This window comes from Danaus plexippus, chromosome 2, assembly GCF_018135715.1.
Source record: "Danaus plexippus chromosome 2, MEX_DaPlex, whole genome shotgun sequence".
In the NCBI taxonomy this organism is placed as follows: domain Eukaryota; kingdom Metazoa; phylum Arthropoda; class Insecta; order Lepidoptera; family Nymphalidae; genus Danaus; species Danaus plexippus.
Genome location: NC_083537.1, coordinates 5,605,607 through 5,622,676, shown reverse-complemented (window position 1 = coordinate 5,622,676; position 17,070 = coordinate 5,605,607). Strand labels below are relative to the sequence as shown.

Genomic DNA, 17,070 nt, shown 5'->3' with positions numbered 1-17,070 from the left:
CAGATGTTGACATTATGGACTTTTGCTAAACGATTTATGGACTGAACAGCTGTTTGAAGAAGAATTCGTAAAGTCTGCATGACCAAGAAACGGTAATCTAAGATGGTAGTCGCTCGAATTCTGCCCTGTCCTGCTCTTCGCACGTACGCGGTATGATGAGGTCTACCTATAACTTCGGACGATGCGATGAATCACCGATGCATCGACATAAAACCAATGAGCAATAGATGTGCCGTTCTTCGATCATGGTTACAACAGGTGAAATTTTTCACTACCGTTTATCAATCATATGGATTTTTTAGGGACCCCAAACTATCCTGGCGTATAGAACTAATTTTACCATGTAAACTTACCATTAATCGACACTCAGTGAATTAAGGTTACGACTAGGTGACAGACCGTCTTTAGCTCTCATGAATTTCGGAACGTTGGGCACCAACCAAGATTGGATGGATTGAGCTTTATGACCAGACGCCGAGTGTTGCTGAACGGACCATTCATGGTTATTGACCATCGAGTTATTAAGTGGTTACTCAATAAACTTTTGCGCTTGTTGATATAACTTTTTCACATAAATATGACTCATTGATTCATTAATCATACCTAGTAACACCAAACTATTAGTAATGTCGAATAATACTCATCGTTGTTTTTATTTTAATACCCTCTCTTTTTCTTATATTTGCCTTTTCTTTTCGTATACAAGCAGATTTGAAATATATAATCCATTTGAAAAAATACCAAACTTTTTGTGGAACAGAATAATGAGCAACTACAAGATTCAGTATCCCCATTATTTAAGCAAAAAAGAAATTTTAAACTGAAAGTAAATGTTAGTTTTTTTTAAACGTATATATATATATTAGTATTGTAAGAATTGGGGAAGAAAAAATTAAAGAAATTTCCAAATTTGATACCATTTAATTAATGTAATCTGCACAAAATGTACAATTCTGCAGGTCAAATGTAACAAATTTACACTATAAATACATTAAATGATAAAATCTTCATAACTTTTCAAGTAGACGCAATGAAGAGTATATGTTATGAAATTCTATCCTTTTGTTAAATATTGCTTGATTATATGAATAATTAAAGATGTGATTATAAGGGTGAATTCTAAATGGTAATAAGTTGTCCAGAGCAACAATTACAAGGGTAAAAAATATTAAGATCTAATGTATTGTACTTGGGATTTATTAATGAACAGTTTTGCAACTTTTCAAGTAAGTCTTTAACCCTAATTATATCGTTAAATCTTGCTTCGTCTTTCAAATATGAATCCAATTCTTCATCCGCTGCTAATCGTAATAATAATTCACGAAGAGCTTCCAAATGAGATTTGAGCAGATCACATTCGCTTTGGAATATTTTCAGCTGGTTACTTCTTTCTTCTTCACGTTTCTTTAATAAACTTCTCTGCTGCTGATAAAGTGCCACATATTCACATATAGTCTCAGTTTCATTTTGTAGTTGGAGAATTATGTGTTCTAGCCTATGTTTCTCATCAGATAAATTTGCTACTTCATCCATTATATTAAGAAAGCGTTCTTGAAGCTTAACCATTGCATCTTCTTTAGGTATAAATTTTTGTTCATGTTTTATGTCTAATTCTGCTATTTCGTTACTAGTTTCCATACAGTTATGAGCTGGAATTAGTGATGTCTCTTCATTGTAACAGTTATTATTGGAAATCTCGCCGACTGCTTCATGGTTGTGTTCTACGCTTGTGACATGTTTCATATGATTCATATCTTGCAAAATGTCTTCGTATTTCTTTTCAATTTCTCTGTTATTATTTTGCAGCCTTACCATTTCGCTATCCTTTGCTTTTAATAATTTTGACATGTTTTTAGCATTTTCTTCAACTTCAGCCAATTTTAAAACTATATCTTTGTTTAATTGCTTTTCGTGTGTTAATTTTTCAGTTAACTCTAACTTATCTTTATTCTGAAAAAAAAAAAGCAAGAAATTTTACAATGAATTAGACTGATAATTTTATGGTATGTAAATTTAATGACAATATATATATTTATGTAAATTGTACTTACAATTTTAACTACAACCTGTTCTAAATTCTCAACATCCTGTTTTAACTTTCTGTTTTGTTCTGTTGCTCTCTGAGCTGCCAGTTTATCACTTGCTATATCAGCATTCAATTTTGATATACTGATGTTGTCATGATCACAAACTACTTCTTTAGAAGCCGATAATTCTTGGATTGTTTCAATACTTTTTGCATATTCCTCTTGAAGATTGCTAAGTTTCAGTTTAGTATCTTCGAGCTGTTTCTAAAAAGATAACATTGTGATGTTAATATTGATAAAAAAAAAAATGAACAGAAATCTAGATTTTTTTAAGATTATTACCTTGATATCATTATATTTATCCTGTAATTCCTGACTATTATCAACATGTTCTACTTTTATAACTTCATTTTCAATTCTCTTCTGGTAATTTTGTAGTCTTATTTCCATATCACTTATCTGTTCTATGAGACTATTTTCCCTATTGTATAGGTTCTGAATTGTTTGTAAGTGACTCTCATTTTTATTTACTTCATTTTTTAGTTGTTCAGTTAATTCTTTTACATAATGTTCATAATGGGAATTCTTATTATCTCTCTCTTTTTGTAGGACAACTGTTTGTTGCTCTAAAGCAGATATCTTTTTTTTTAATAATTCAATTTCTTCCACAGAATTGTTTGTAGGGGCCTGCATAATACTACTGTTATTTGTCAGCTGTTGTATCTGCAGCATAGCAGAGTCTAACTGATTATGATAATTATTTATTTGACTCTGTAAGTGAGTGTTTTCTGATTCCTTTGCTGTAAGCATTGACTTCGTAAATTCAACTTGTTCTGATAAATTGTTATTTGCTTCCACAAAAGAATTATACAAGACTTGTAAATCATTAAATTCCCTATTTTTCTGTTGCATATCTTGTTCAACTTTTAAATATCTGCTTGATAAATCGGAGAGTTCACTCTCTAGATTAATAATCCTTTGTTTAGAAGTATTGTGACTAGACACTTCTGAGCCATACAAATATTCTAAATGTGCTAACTTCTCAGTAAGATTTTTTATTTGCATCTCAAGATTGGCATTATTAGCGATAAGAATTTCGGTTACATTTACCTCCGGATTTTGAACCGGTAAGTTATCGATACTTTTGTTTTGTGTACTGGCTCCAATGTTAGGTTGTATACCTTCTGCACTAAATTGTCCTTCAGGAATTTCATAGTAATTTGCCTTTTGAGGATTCTCAATTTCGGGTGTTGGTTTTTCTGTTGTCTGTTGTTGTTTTTCAGAAGGCTGAACTAAGTTTACAGTTTTCTTTACTTGATGATCTCTTAACTAAAATGCAATATACAAAAGTTATAAAAAATTAAAGTAAAGTCGACATTACAAAGAAAACCTAGAATACCTTTTTCCGAGCATTTGCTAGTTTTTCGGCTCTTATATCCATAATAGTAGATGAAAAATACCAATATATAATATTGTATAAATAGTTTCTTTACAAATAATGTAGTTTTGACATTTCAAATTGACGTTGGTACAGTTGGCACTTGGACAGAGTATATATTCTTTTAAAATGGGGGAAATCTTATCACATTTTGTTATGACCAAAAAACATCAACCAACAAAATTTTTCATATTTTACAAATGTTCCAACTTTGCGAAATACGAAATAAGATTAATGGGCTGTTATAGTATCACGTAAGGTTAGTAGTAAAATAAAAATATAGTAAGTAGCTTTGTAGAAAAATCAAAATAATATGTAGTGAAAAAGGACTGCGAACTTATGCAATAGAATCTAATAGTAATCATTTTAGTGGCGAAAATCTTGACCGAAAAAATTTCGTGAACCTGCAATAACAACCTTTATTTCAGTTTACTTAAAAATTAAATTATATATATAATTACAAGTTATATTTTATACCAAAATATTAAAATTACTCATTACAGCTTTGTTGTAATGTTTTTACTTGACATTTTCGTTACAAATGTTTACATATATGATAATCACATCTTCTCTTCAGCTGTCCTAAACTCATTCATCCCCTATATGATGTCCTCCCCGTCAACATCTCCCGTCCTTTAAATACCGAATATTTGTTGTCGTTGATGTTTGGTCCCTTTAGTAAATTTATATGTAAATATATTAAAATCAATAGAAGTAAGATGTAAGAAATTGTAACCTTTATATAATATTAGACTTAGTTTTACATTTTTTATACAGTATATACCTCTTATGTTTGCATCTAATTGAATTTGTGTTGTTTTAGATCTACTAATAATGTTCCTAATTGTGACTTCAGTCGATGCTGTATAATTTTATTTTATTCAAAAGTTAATCCCGGATCGTCTCTCCTCCATTCTACGCGACACTGGCAGAATATACTGTGCACGTCTTTGCACGGATGAAGGCCATATTTTAAACAAACAAACATATATGATAATATATAATATACGTATATACATTATTGTTTTTTGTTTAAAAATCAAATTAGATATGTTCAAGACATTCATATTTTGATGTTCTTGAAATATTTATAAACTTACACCTAAATTTAAAAGATGTTCCAAACATTTTCATTGATCTATTTGCCACAAACAATCAAACATGTTTTTGAGGAATCAACACTTCTTTACGCGATTTACAAATGCCGGCACGTATCTTGGCAAGGTTTTTGGTGTACTGGGGATAAGTTTGCATATGTGCAAAAAAAAGTGAAGTATCAAAAGTGACCACTTTTTACCGTATTTTATCGCTTATCGTCACAAAAACGATGGGCTCAATTGAAGTGCACGCAAGTGTACTCGGGAGCAAACATCTACTCACGCGCATCATATTGTGCCGTCTCGTTTCCCGCGTCCTACATTGTACCTATGACACCTTTAAAAAATAAAATTTGCATTCTGTAGATCCATCGTCACTTGCCAAGTTACGTGTCTGCAACTATACAAAGCGTAGCTTTTAGAGACACACAGATCTTAGAAGCTCCTTCACGTGATTGAAATAATTTAAATTGCAAAATTTTTTCATTTTGTCCAATGTTTCTCAGTACGAGAAATGACGTTGGCTTAATTTTTCTTACATCCAACTGAATTCCCTTCTAGCGATCGAACTCGAAGGAGTTTTTTCGTTTTTTTTTATGTTATTATACAAATGAGTTTAACGGTTTGTACGCACTAATGTTCGTATAGTATTGTACTACAATGTAAAAAAAATAAATTTTACATTGAAATAAATGTGATGTCCAAGAGAAGCGATAAGTATAAATGGGCGTAAGAGTTCTTCTACCAATAACAGAAACTAATAATGGGCAAATCATTAAAATTTATTTATAAAGAAAAAGAGCATAACACAAACATAATGCAAGACTTATTACAATACATATTATTATTAATTATAATAAACCCAAAAAAGTAACAAAAAGTTCCAGCTCCCTCCTACACCTGTCAATTTATTTCAAGCGGAAACTGGTTTGCCATTTACATTCTTTTAACATTAAATTACACAATAAACTGTCATATTTGGTCATATAATATCTGAAAAACCCGGTTTTTGCATTGTTCCTAAGAGTAATGGAACGCAGATTAATGTTTGTAAATAAAAGATTATTGCTTTTGACATCTTATTACCTTTAAGTATTTTACAAAACAAAGGATAAGTTCAAATAAAACAAGTAATCAAATTAATATTGTATTCAATTGACTTGAAAATGAACGGACGTTTTAATGAAACAAATTATAAGCTATACCGTTTTTGTGGTTCAGTATTATTTGCTTGTGCGATGTTAATAAAAACGTGACATACCTATGAAATATAAGTGTACTTATTAACTTTTACGCGTATAAATAGCTGACAGCATTTAATAACAACACAAAATAACATACATATGTTTTATAAAGAAATGTCAATTCAGTGTTAAATTTATTATCTTCCCTTAAAAACTGTTCATTAATTTTATTTTAAATTAGTAAACATTATCAAATGCTCAGCTTTTTTATATACTGCATCTTATAATATTTTAGAACTATTTTGGTAAACTATTAGCTGATTATAAAATAATAAATAGCATTTCATTTTCTCTGTATATGTAAAACTTATAAAATTAAAAAAAAAAATATTGCACCTTCATTGTTCTATCACTTAAGAGTAACTAATTCCTTTTACTTTATTATAGTATAAATCTTTGTGCTGTTTATTTTTGGTATTTTAAAAAAGTTAGTTGTTTTGTTAATAACTGTAAAAATAACATGTTAAACTGTAAAAATGTACAAAATTTTTTAATGTAATGTATAAACAATTCCTCTAAGACATTATGTCAATGTACAACTTTTTTATAATTTTAATGTCAGACATCATATGGGCTCGGTTATGAATAATACTCAATAGAACGTTTCCCGTCTGACAATTTATATGGCACTTACATTTGAATACCTTTTGTAATGCATCTTCTTATTCTTCTTCAAAGACACTTATTTTGTTTGAATCAGCAATATTTTTTGTTTAAGCCGTGTATATAAAGCTGAATAAAAACGAAACAAAAAGTTTTTAATAGTTGTAAAAAACTTAAAACAAAAAAAAACTGTAAGCATAGAACCTTATACTAAAATATGAGGTTTAACATCACTTATACTTGCATTATCAGACATACCGATACACAGTTTATTAAATAAATAGTCTCAATAAACATGTTATATGTCCCATATAGTTTTGTTTGTCCCAATGACTTTATATCACAGTTTAATATTAGCTCCATGTACTACATAAATCACGCTATACAATATTTATAGAATAATAAAATTTCGTATTTGCATGAAGCAGTCTTTACGCTTTTAATAAAGGCCACAAATAACTTAATGTTTATAATATTTAAATTCTAAAATCTGTAGGCGATTACAAAACTCTCCGTGCAAATTATTATTATTTATCGTTATAACAGCTTACTTGACATAAATATTCACTGTATACTTAATTTATAAGTCTTAGACGGATTTGCAGCAGTTATTGTAGAAATACATTTCTTATGATACTCTTTAAATAAAAACATTCAAATGGAAATAAAATGCAAAAAATATTAAACTTGAATAATTCTGCATACTTGTAAAAATGTATAACAGCTTCACAATATTTATATCTTAGAATAAGTTATGATTTATTACAGCGACATTACTTAGCAAATTATTACTTTTAATAATTGTCAATATTTGCTTAAAACTGATATTAGCAAAACGATAATACGGTACAGGTAGGTTCTATGAACGTTTTTGAGCCCATTTCATATCATCAGCTCGGGGCTTGCAGCCGGTTAAGGCTTCGATGATGGTCTCTAGTATGGACCAGAAATGTAACTTTTCCAAGGGCCAGTTCAACCAGCCTGTGGTGATACAAAAGTAAGTCTCGTGCGGCGCTACGTGGTGTATACGGTGATGTCGGCGCGGGAGCACTATGTGCCACTCCTGCAGCATCACCACCCATGCAGGCAACCCAAAATAAGTGTGTGACCATTTGTGAATCTGAAATTGATTTTAATTGAAATTGATTTATTCCAATTTATTCACGAATACCTAAAACGACACTTCTGTAGAATTTTTAATATTAAAATTTATGTCATTGGTAGTTCCAATTCTCGTTGTATATATTGTAAATATATATTATAAAAGTTTTTTAAATTTAAATTTGTTCACAGTCTTTGAATGTATCCAATAATTGATTTCAATGTCATCATGTATTTCTACTTAGCATGGTTAGCGTATGTCTCGTGTTAAATTTTATTCTAATAGAATAAAAATACTGTCTGTGGACAGAATGAAAGTCTACAAGACACAGTCCAGGTATAATATTTTTTTGGAACTTAACAAAACTATTTAATATATATTTTATATAAATATAAAATAAAAATAAACCTGGTAATGTCTAACTGTAGATATATAACGCTATCCTTTATTATTAAAATCAAATATGTCGAAACCTCATTGTAGAGACCTTGACCTCTGGAACAGGTAACAGAGTCCACTATTTGAAAAGCCTCAATTTATGAGGTCGTGAAATCTATGATTACAATGGGGATGGCTGGCCATTTGGGTATATAACTAACCCATTTATCGCGTGGCTGGTTTAAAAACAGAAGAGGTCTACAAACACGTGACGGCTATTCGCTACATAGCAAATCTAAGGGGAATAGCAACCGTGGCTGTCCGTACAAATGAACTTGTTGAAGTAAAAACTAATTGACACGTAACCCCAAACACTGTCAAGTTCTATTAGATGAAGTGGATAAATTCTGTGTGTTGACGGATTGACGGTTGTTATTCAAGAATCGCAATAACTTTGGGATGAATCTAAAAAGGCCATCGAAGCTCTAAAAACACCTAAGAGTTCCCAAAAGATATATCCTGGGGAAATCCCATGACGACGTCTTTACCTCACTCCCAAAAAACAAAGATGCCTTAGACCTAGAATCAAGACTTCAATTCTATAGACAGTTTACGATAGGAGCACAAAGTAACAGAGTAGGGTTACGATCAAGTAAGAAGACTAAAGATATATATAATATATTAAAGACCTTTATTCGGCAAGACGAGAATTCTAAATATAAGATCCATGCAGAAGGGCGCACTTTAATTCATGTTTGGTCGCCAGTACTCCCAGATTAAAGCAATTTAGTAAGATAAGATATCGAAAGGTACCGAAAAAGCTTGCTGCATCTGCGGGGAGGCAGTTGGAACTGCTAAGCATTTGCTCGTGGAATGTAGGGTACCCCTGGATAGCGACCAACACTCGCGTCGTCACGATAGAGTTTTAGAAATCATACGTGAAGCGGTTAGTCTTTCGGTAGCAAGAGCCCACAAAGAAATAACCACATACCAGCGATGAATAGGTTTTGCGAGAGAAGGCACTAGGGCTACAAAATAAAACGTCAAACCTTACTCTAACATCAAAGCGGCGTCGGATTGGACTATAATGATGGATACGTATGAGAAGCAATATAAAATCTCAAAGGATATTTTTATATTCGCGAATTGAAAAGCGCGTTGTGATAATAGCTCACACGCGCGTTGTGATAATAGATAGAGCTCACGGTTCCCTGGGACACCAACATCCCCAAAGACCATACCATTAAGGTCAACAAGTATTACGAGCTCACTAACGAACCCATTAAGAATAGGTTCGTTGTAAATTTGTACGCGGTAGAAGTAGGATCGAGAGGTATAACATCCAAATCTCCCTACAACCTGCTAAAAGACTTGGGCCTGTCAAGTACTAACATCAGTTCATTCTTAGAACGTGCGTCAAAGGCATGCCTAGTAGGTTCGTTTTAAATTTGTTTAGGAGGGTAACATTTGGGCTTTAGAGGGCACTACTGACATCATGATCGGTGAATTTTACAAAATTAAACCCGCGTTCCTGTATGCTAAGCCTTTACCTCACGTATAAAAAAGGGTAATAAATCACCTTAAAAATTATATTATTAACATATTTAAATATGGCAAGCACTTAATGTTATCAGATAATTTTTTTTTATCATGATTAATGTTGAAGCAGACGGAAAACATAATTAATAATAAAAAGATTATACATATTAATTAATTGAAAAAAAATGGGACCTGAGTTAAGAATTTTGATAGAATGTCACACCTAACATGTATCTTTTTATACTGAAAACATAAATGACATGCAATTTAGTGTTTAAACAAGCCATTGAACCTTGGAAGTTGACTTTTGTTTAAACAAGAAAATCAATTTGTTTACACAAATGACATCACATTTTGTATTTTAGTCATTTACTATTTGACAAGCAGCAGAAAAGATCAAAAAAACACATTGAAATGTGTATATAATAAAAAAACAAGTAAATATTCCAATCAAGAAACTAATTTGTAGAATTTGTTACATACATGTAAAAGATTTTTATGTAAGACCTAAATGATTGAAGAATGTCTATAATCAATTTCAAGACTTTTTTTTTTAAGTTTAAACCATTTGAAATGACATTATTTCTACATATTTACTTTGGACAAAATTAACATAAACTTAGTTTTGTGTACAACAAAAGAATACTGATTATGTTTTAAATATGAGACAAAAAGTAAATAATTAAATGTGACCTATGAAAATGAACCCATTATCACATAATGTATCTTTTAATTTTAATGTTATTTATATTAAAACTATTTTGCGCTTATCTAATCTAAAACAATATTTATCTATATGCATACACACATAAATTATAATACAAAAATTTTATTTCTTCTTGCATGTTTTTTTGTATGTAGTAACTATAGTTAATAAACTCAAGCCCTAAAGAAAAATATTGTGAATGCTAACATTAATGAAAAATTGTACTTCTAATAATAAAGTATTTCTAGTGGAAAGTTTGTGCAGAAAGTAATAATTTATGTGTGAAGCTTGCATAGTCCTATGATTATTTGGCAAATATCAAACAGACAAAAGTAATATATATTAACAAAATTTTACCTGATTTGTCATGGCCACAAAAATACAGCACAAATACCAGTAGGCAATCCAATGAAATTCTTCATTAATTGTTGTTTCATCATAAGTCAATAACTGCCAAACAATTCGTGCCAGAACTGGTATTGTGATAGCAAAGTTATCTCCATTGGTTTCTATAAAGTCGTGCCTTGTTATAGATGTTGGGTCTATGTGGTGCTCACGGAAGGGGCGCAAAAAATTCTACAATGATAATAATGTGAAACAAGATGGAAATTTTTATGAAATTTAACATTAATAACTAAAAAGATAATTTTATTTTAATACCTTGCCTATTATAGGCAGATCCACAGCCCCCCAAGTATCGGCAGCCCAATGCACAACTCCTGATGCAAAATCAGCTGTAAGGACTCCTGCTACTGCTGCTAGTAGTAACATAGCATCAGCTCGGATATATCTGGCCATTAATAAACCAGCACATATACACAATGTGCAACAGACAACAACACACACAGATTCCTGCCATCTTTTTCCTGCAAACATAAAAATCGGTCACTTTTCCATGATAATAAATCAACATTATTTTTATATACAAATTTATAACAATAAATTGTTTCTTTACAGCTAAATTAAATAATTCACGAGGGAAACATAATTTCTGTCACCAAGGCTGTGGGAAAATATTCACCTGGACTATATAATTCAGCAAGTTCTTGTGCCCCGCGATGTCTTGGGCCCCATCTAGGCTGTTTACCCACTGTACTCGAGAGTTGAGTGTTTGCGTTGGGATCGTCTTCAGTCATAGAATGCTCTAAGATTTCACGTTCTGTTTTCACTGGTGCCAATAACGTCGTAGCCATAGTACTTGCGTACTCGAACTGCTCGCAACTGAGACCACTTAATCCATCTCTTTTAGCGCAGGGTGGTATAGGCAGAGGTAAGGTCATGTTTAACTCACTGTTAAATAGTAACTATATAACACCTCATAGAAAAATAAATTTTGATAATTTAAAGCAGATAATCGGCGTATCTTATCTATTATGGATATGAACATCGCTAGTAAGTTAATAATCACTCATGACAGTTTGACAAATAAGTCATAAGGTCATTGTTATACGTCTGGTGTATATAGAGTATAGATTATAGACTATAGACTGGGCCATCTTGTACCTTGGTCTGTATAATTCAATCAATGGTAACAATTTGGATAACACCATTTTGTTAAATATATCTTTTTTTTTAACATTTTGCTCAAAATATTTTTCAAACAAAACTGTTTGAAAAAAAATTCATTATCGAATTTTAAAATTTCATTTCTTAATACCTCAAGTCACAGGTGTAATAAAAAATTTGTAGAACAGAAATAGTTAGTACAGAATACAAATCTTGACAAATATTACGTTTGAAAAGTATCAACTGGCTTAAGAAATATGTACAGTTAATATTTTTTGAAAAATTTTTGTCGTCTGCTATATACACTATATATAACATATATTAATAAAAAAGGGCCATTTTTTTCTTTCTTTTCACATTTTATTGTTGGTATTTTGGTATTCTCTTTTAAGTTTCTCTCTACTCTCTAGATTTAGTGATATAAATAGGTTCGAGACGACGGAAATACATAACGACGTAAGACTTTCTGCTAGCAAAAATTTATAGCAAGTTTTGTGGTATTGTTCTTCAAATAGTTATAGTAAATTAAAGACGTATTTACTTTATTACTTAGTAAGTGTTATTTTTCTTTTAGTAATAATAACTAACTAATCATTTCCTAACGCATCGGAATATCTAACTGCCTTACAACAATACACATTAGATGTGTTTCGGCATTTATAAATATAATTTATTAGTACATATTAGACGATTTAGAACAAAAGTATACATAAGCTATAGCAATAGGGCCACCGTTCAAATGAAGTACCGACAATTTAAATTTAATTGTTATTTAGCAAAAAATCCACAATTAAAATTATTAATTTAAAAAGAAATATCCTACTTGTATAATTATTGTTTCTTTATTACTTCTATTTGAGATCACTCGTAAAAATTGCTATAGGAAATTATTCAAACACGTTGGTATATTTATATAGTAGGTTATTATAGGATATATAAGTATAAATAATTACTGTTTAACGCACATTATTTTATAGGATTTCGATGACAATTCAATTATATTGTTTCGTTAAGCCGGAAACTATCACACTTGAGTATCACCGCATTTGCTTTTTAAAATATTAAATCTGTTTTACTACTATTTTCATTTCTATTTAGAAGAGTTTATGACGATGCAGAAAATCGTATGAACAATAAATAAACATATATGTCAGACAACATTATGCATCATAGTTTTATCAAAAAGTCTTAAGGAATTGCCGAAATTGCTCTTAACGTTATCTCCTCTCAATTCTACACACGCAGCCCTTGTAATGTTTAGAAGCGATTGCTGCTCTAGCCAAAATTATGACCTAAAGTTCCTTACCCATTATGTTTACGGTCGGTAACTACAATTTAAAGTAACTTTTTACATGTTGAGATAAATTTGGCAAGTTACAGCAGTCGACTTATTCATATTACACATTGGACATTTTTCGCAACACGACATTTTATATAATTTGATAAGTAATAAAACTTTGAGATCCTTAATATGCCCATAAAAGAATTTTTACCTTTTAAGCGCCAAATTTATTTATATTTTTTCAGGTTCTGTATATTTCAAGCGAATTATACAATAGTCCCCACTATGAATTAAAGAAGTTGATGTACCTGTAGAAAATATTTTTGATCAAAGGATGACAAGATACAAGGAAACTGTGTCGCTCGAAGAATTAGCTTTAGTAAAGCTTGGAGAATGGATAGCAAAACAGGCCGAAAATAGAATGTATCCTACTGCCTTGCTTGCTCAACAGAATCCGCAAGAATCGCAAATAATATTGAATCAGTATATCGAGGCCGTAAGATCTTATTTAGACATCAACGTGCCATGGATGCTCCATGACAAATTGGCTAAAACAACAATAGCATCATTGTCAGATCTCATTGAGAAAACCAAATCCTCATTAGGATTTCGTGGTTCTATGGCAAAATTCGTCAGTCAGATGAATGTTATAGTGAAAATGACAGAAGTATTATTCACGAAAAATTTTACCTATGTTTCTATAGACAACATACCGAAGATGATGCGCGCCGTTTTTTACACTAAACTTCACATGTTAACAGGTCTTACATATTTAAATTTAGGATCTCTTTCTGGAGGCTGGAAGACTGCGGATATGGAGGAGTCCATCATTCAAGCTTTAAAAGGATTACACAGCCTAAAATATCTTTTTATAAATTACGATTGTACTGATAATATTCTAAGGTGTATTGTAAAAAATTGTCCCAAAATTACGAAACTAGATGTATCTTGTTCAAAATCCATAACAAACCAAAGTATCGACATTATTAATAAATTTAAAAATTTGAAAAGCATTCAGCTATATCAGACTTTCGTGACGTGGGAAGGCTATGTTAATTTACTGATTAACTGCAACACCTTAGAGGACATAGGACGTTGCGATGAAATTGGCAAAGTATTAGAATTTATTCACAACAACTGCCCTGAAGCTTGTCCATTAAATTTAAGGACGTATGTAAGCAGATATGCCACTAGCAATCACTTGCAATTAGCTGTAACAATGTGCCCAAATATATGTACTATGACAGTATTTCACAATACATTACAGACTGATCTGACTGTATTAATGGGTCTAAAAGAGCTTTATGATTTAAAACTTCTATCTTGTGATTTCTATGCAAACCAAATAAAACAAGTTCTTCAGGTCAAAGGTTGTAACATACTCAAATTACACCTTGAGCATGTTGATCAAATAGACTTAAATGCATTAATGTATATAAGCCAAATGTGCCCATTTTTAGAAACATTAACATTTTATAATTGCACGTTAATTCAACATACTTCATTGTATACAAAAAAATTAGACATTTTGCCTTTCAGAAACCTTAAAAGGTTAACATTGGTATCCAGTTTTACAGATGAGCAGTTGTTGTTTTTGTTAACAAATTGTTTAAATGCTGAATTTATTCAAATAGGGACTGCTGTTCAGCTTACAGATGAATTTTTAATTAAAATATTGGATAAAAACCCATTGATTTACTTAAAGGAACTTCGAATCATGCAGTCTGACTTTTTAACAATGCTCTCTGTGGATAAAATAATTCAAAGTTGTATGAGTTTAGAGATATTGGTTGAATTAGAGAGCTGGACTCTTTTGAATGATACTGACCGAGAGTATGTAAGAAATTATATCAAAATTAATAACTACAATGTTGACACCACTCCCATTCGGAGATATGATTCATAAATGTAATGAAAAGTGTTATATAATATTTATTAAATGATTGATTTGACCAAATTAATACCATCATATAGCAACAGTCTTAAGCCCTTTATTAAACTAAGTAATATATGAGTGTTATCTGCACAACAATGTATATAGGGTAGTGACGGCAACACACTAAGTTAACCTTATATTAAAAAATGATATCATAGAATATTGATATATAACTATGGCTAGATATTGTCAAATGGCGGATACGCAACCATAATAATAACTGATGTATTCAAATTTAATAGTAGAATAGAAATTTTGTTGTTTGACATTTAGTGACAAAACACATTGAAAAATTTACAACATATATGTATTTGTCAAATGTCATGGTAAGGTGGTTTTGTTTATTTTAATTTATTTTATGTAAATCTAATCCATTTCATACAAAATAGTAGCTTTGTCCCTTTGTTCCCCATATCCTATTTTTCTTATATTTCTCATAGTATCCACATACAACTACAAAATTTTCTTTAAAAAGGGTAAGAAGTTTTATCTTCACATGTAAAATTATAGATTCAATTATTATATTATATACCAACACTACTTAAAATGTCTTCAATGTCATAGTAATAAATATAATTACGTCATGTTATAAATGCTTTTTATTTTAAGAATGTTATTATAATATAGTACTTTAAATTATACCTGTAATAAACAATTTACATCATACATCTTCTTGAGTGTCATTATCACTTTCATTTGGTACAAGTGCGAACATGTATACAGGATATATCCCTGACGGAAAATTGGTTTGTTTACATTGTTTGATTCTTTTTAACTTTGCCAATTTGAATATTTTTAAATACTGTTTAAGAGGTCTTGTAACTGATGAATCTGTCTCATCCATCTCTATTTTACCAGAGGATGTTACATTTTCTTTAACTATAAGAACACCGTTTCTAGACAATGCATTCCTGTAACAAAACACAGATTATGATTAGGTATTCAGTACCAGTTTAAGAAATTTGTATTATCTAAATTATACCTGCAACATTCGAGGTATGAAATTAAGTCACATTCTGTTAAATATCCTAACACCCATTGATTCCATATCACATCATATGTCTTATCCGGTTGAAATGATTGCAAGCTTGATTGATACAATTTGCCTATTTTATTACGATTATCTCCCACAAATTCTTGGATAGAGTCAATGAATTTTTTATCAGGTTCAATGATATCAACTGTATCAAATACAGGAGCTAATAAATATTTTGTTATCCTTCCTATTCCGGCACCACAATCAAGTGCTATTTTAGTTTCTGGGGCTTTATCTATGGATAATATTGATTTTAGAAACAGTGATGATCCTTCAATATCTACATCTGATATAAACCCAAAGCCTCCTAATACTCCATCTAAAGTTGCTGGAATTTCTGCCCAATATTCGGAGGCTTTTTTATAATTTATATTATTGCTTTCATTCATTTTAGATGTTATAACCCACTTTTAGAAACAAGTCTAATATAATATTATCATATACATTTCAGTTCTAATTTTACTTCAGTTACTTCGAAAAACATAAAAAACCTTTATAGTTTTTGCAAACAAAAATAAACACTATATATTTTATTAAAGCAATAATTTTCTGAATACGTATCAACAACTAAATAAGTATTCAATTCATTTCTTTAATTTAACTGATGCTAAGTTATTCCATAACTTTGTCAAAATGACAGCGACACAACGTGCCAACTGTCAAAGATATTACATAAATTCCAAGTATGATTGAAAAATATACAATTTAGTTTATTAGAATCTTAATAGTTGTCGTATATTTAAACAGTTTTATTTAGAGTCACTTACATTGACCAAAATATACAGCAATGAAAACATTTAAATTTGAAGAAACCACAAACGAATTTATTACTTTACCTAACATTGCTAGTTGTACCATTTTTTATTTGAGCATAAGTCTTTGAGCATTTTTTACGTCAATTAATTAAATTAGTATACGTTTAAAATAACATGTCGTAACATATCATCGCTAGTATTTTTTTTTTCAAAATCCCTCTTTAAATTTCATCGATACGCAGTACTTTTACATTTTCGATATGGCTAATGACAAAGTTTCTGGTTTTTTGGAGTATAAGACGGGTGATTCGAAATGTAATTGTAACTGGATTCTTGACACCGTATATCATTTCCACTGATTAAACCTCTCCACGCTGAATTAAGTAATGCAGGGCAGAAAATGTTGTCATTTGGGCAATGA

General features: G+C 30.6%; 4 protein-coding genes across 4 annotated transcripts; 1 reads left to right on the top strand and 3 right to left on the bottom strand.

Moving 5' to 3' along the window:
• Positions 1 to 901: 901 nt before the first annotated feature.
• On the bottom strand, positions 902 to 3,568 carry LOC116779699 (golgin subfamily A member 2). Its single transcript, XM_032674099.2, has 4 exons — positions 3,427 to 3,568; positions 2,370 to 3,356; positions 2,052 to 2,291; positions 902 to 1,950 (listed from the first exon to the last, which is right to left on the bottom strand). Exons 1-4 carry the CDS (start codon positions 3,466 to 3,468, stop codon positions 1,120 to 1,122), a joined length of 2,100 nt encoding a protein of 699 aa, XP_032529990.2. The 5' UTR covers positions 3,469 to 3,568; the 3' UTR covers positions 902 to 1,119.
• A 1,755-nt stretch (positions 3,569 to 5,323) lies between these two features.
• Positions 5,324 to 11,643, bottom strand: LOC116779769 (plasmanylethanolamine desaturase 1). Its single transcript, XM_032674195.2, has 4 exons — positions 11,156 to 11,643; positions 10,795 to 11,000; positions 10,492 to 10,710; positions 5,324 to 7,529 (listed from the first exon to the last, which is right to left on the bottom strand). Exons 1-4 carry the CDS (start codon positions 11,412 to 11,414, stop codon positions 7,269 to 7,271), a joined length of 945 nt encoding a protein of 314 aa, XP_032530086.2. The 5' UTR covers positions 11,415 to 11,643; the 3' UTR covers positions 5,324 to 7,268.
• Positions 11,644 to 11,979: 336 nt separating this feature from the next.
• LOC116779475 (uncharacterized) lies at positions 11,980 to 15,451 on the top strand. The gene is made up of 2 exons (XM_032673773.2): positions 11,980 to 12,192; positions 13,168 to 15,451. Exon 2 carries the CDS (start codon positions 13,257 to 13,259, stop codon positions 14,826 to 14,828), a length of 1,572 nt encoding a protein of 523 aa, XP_032529664.2. The 5' UTR covers positions 11,980 to 12,192; positions 13,168 to 13,256; the 3' UTR covers positions 14,829 to 15,451.
• On the bottom strand, positions 15,440 to 16,525 carry LOC116779476 (alpha N-terminal protein methyltransferase 1-like). The gene is made up of 2 exons (XM_032673774.2): positions 15,841 to 16,525; positions 15,440 to 15,769 (listed from the first exon to the last, which is right to left on the bottom strand). Exons 1-2 carry the CDS (start codon positions 16,281 to 16,283, stop codon positions 15,520 to 15,522), a joined length of 693 nt encoding a protein of 230 aa, XP_032529665.1. The 5' UTR covers positions 16,284 to 16,525; the 3' UTR covers positions 15,440 to 15,519.
• Between the last annotated feature and the right edge of the window lie 545 nt (positions 16,526 to 17,070).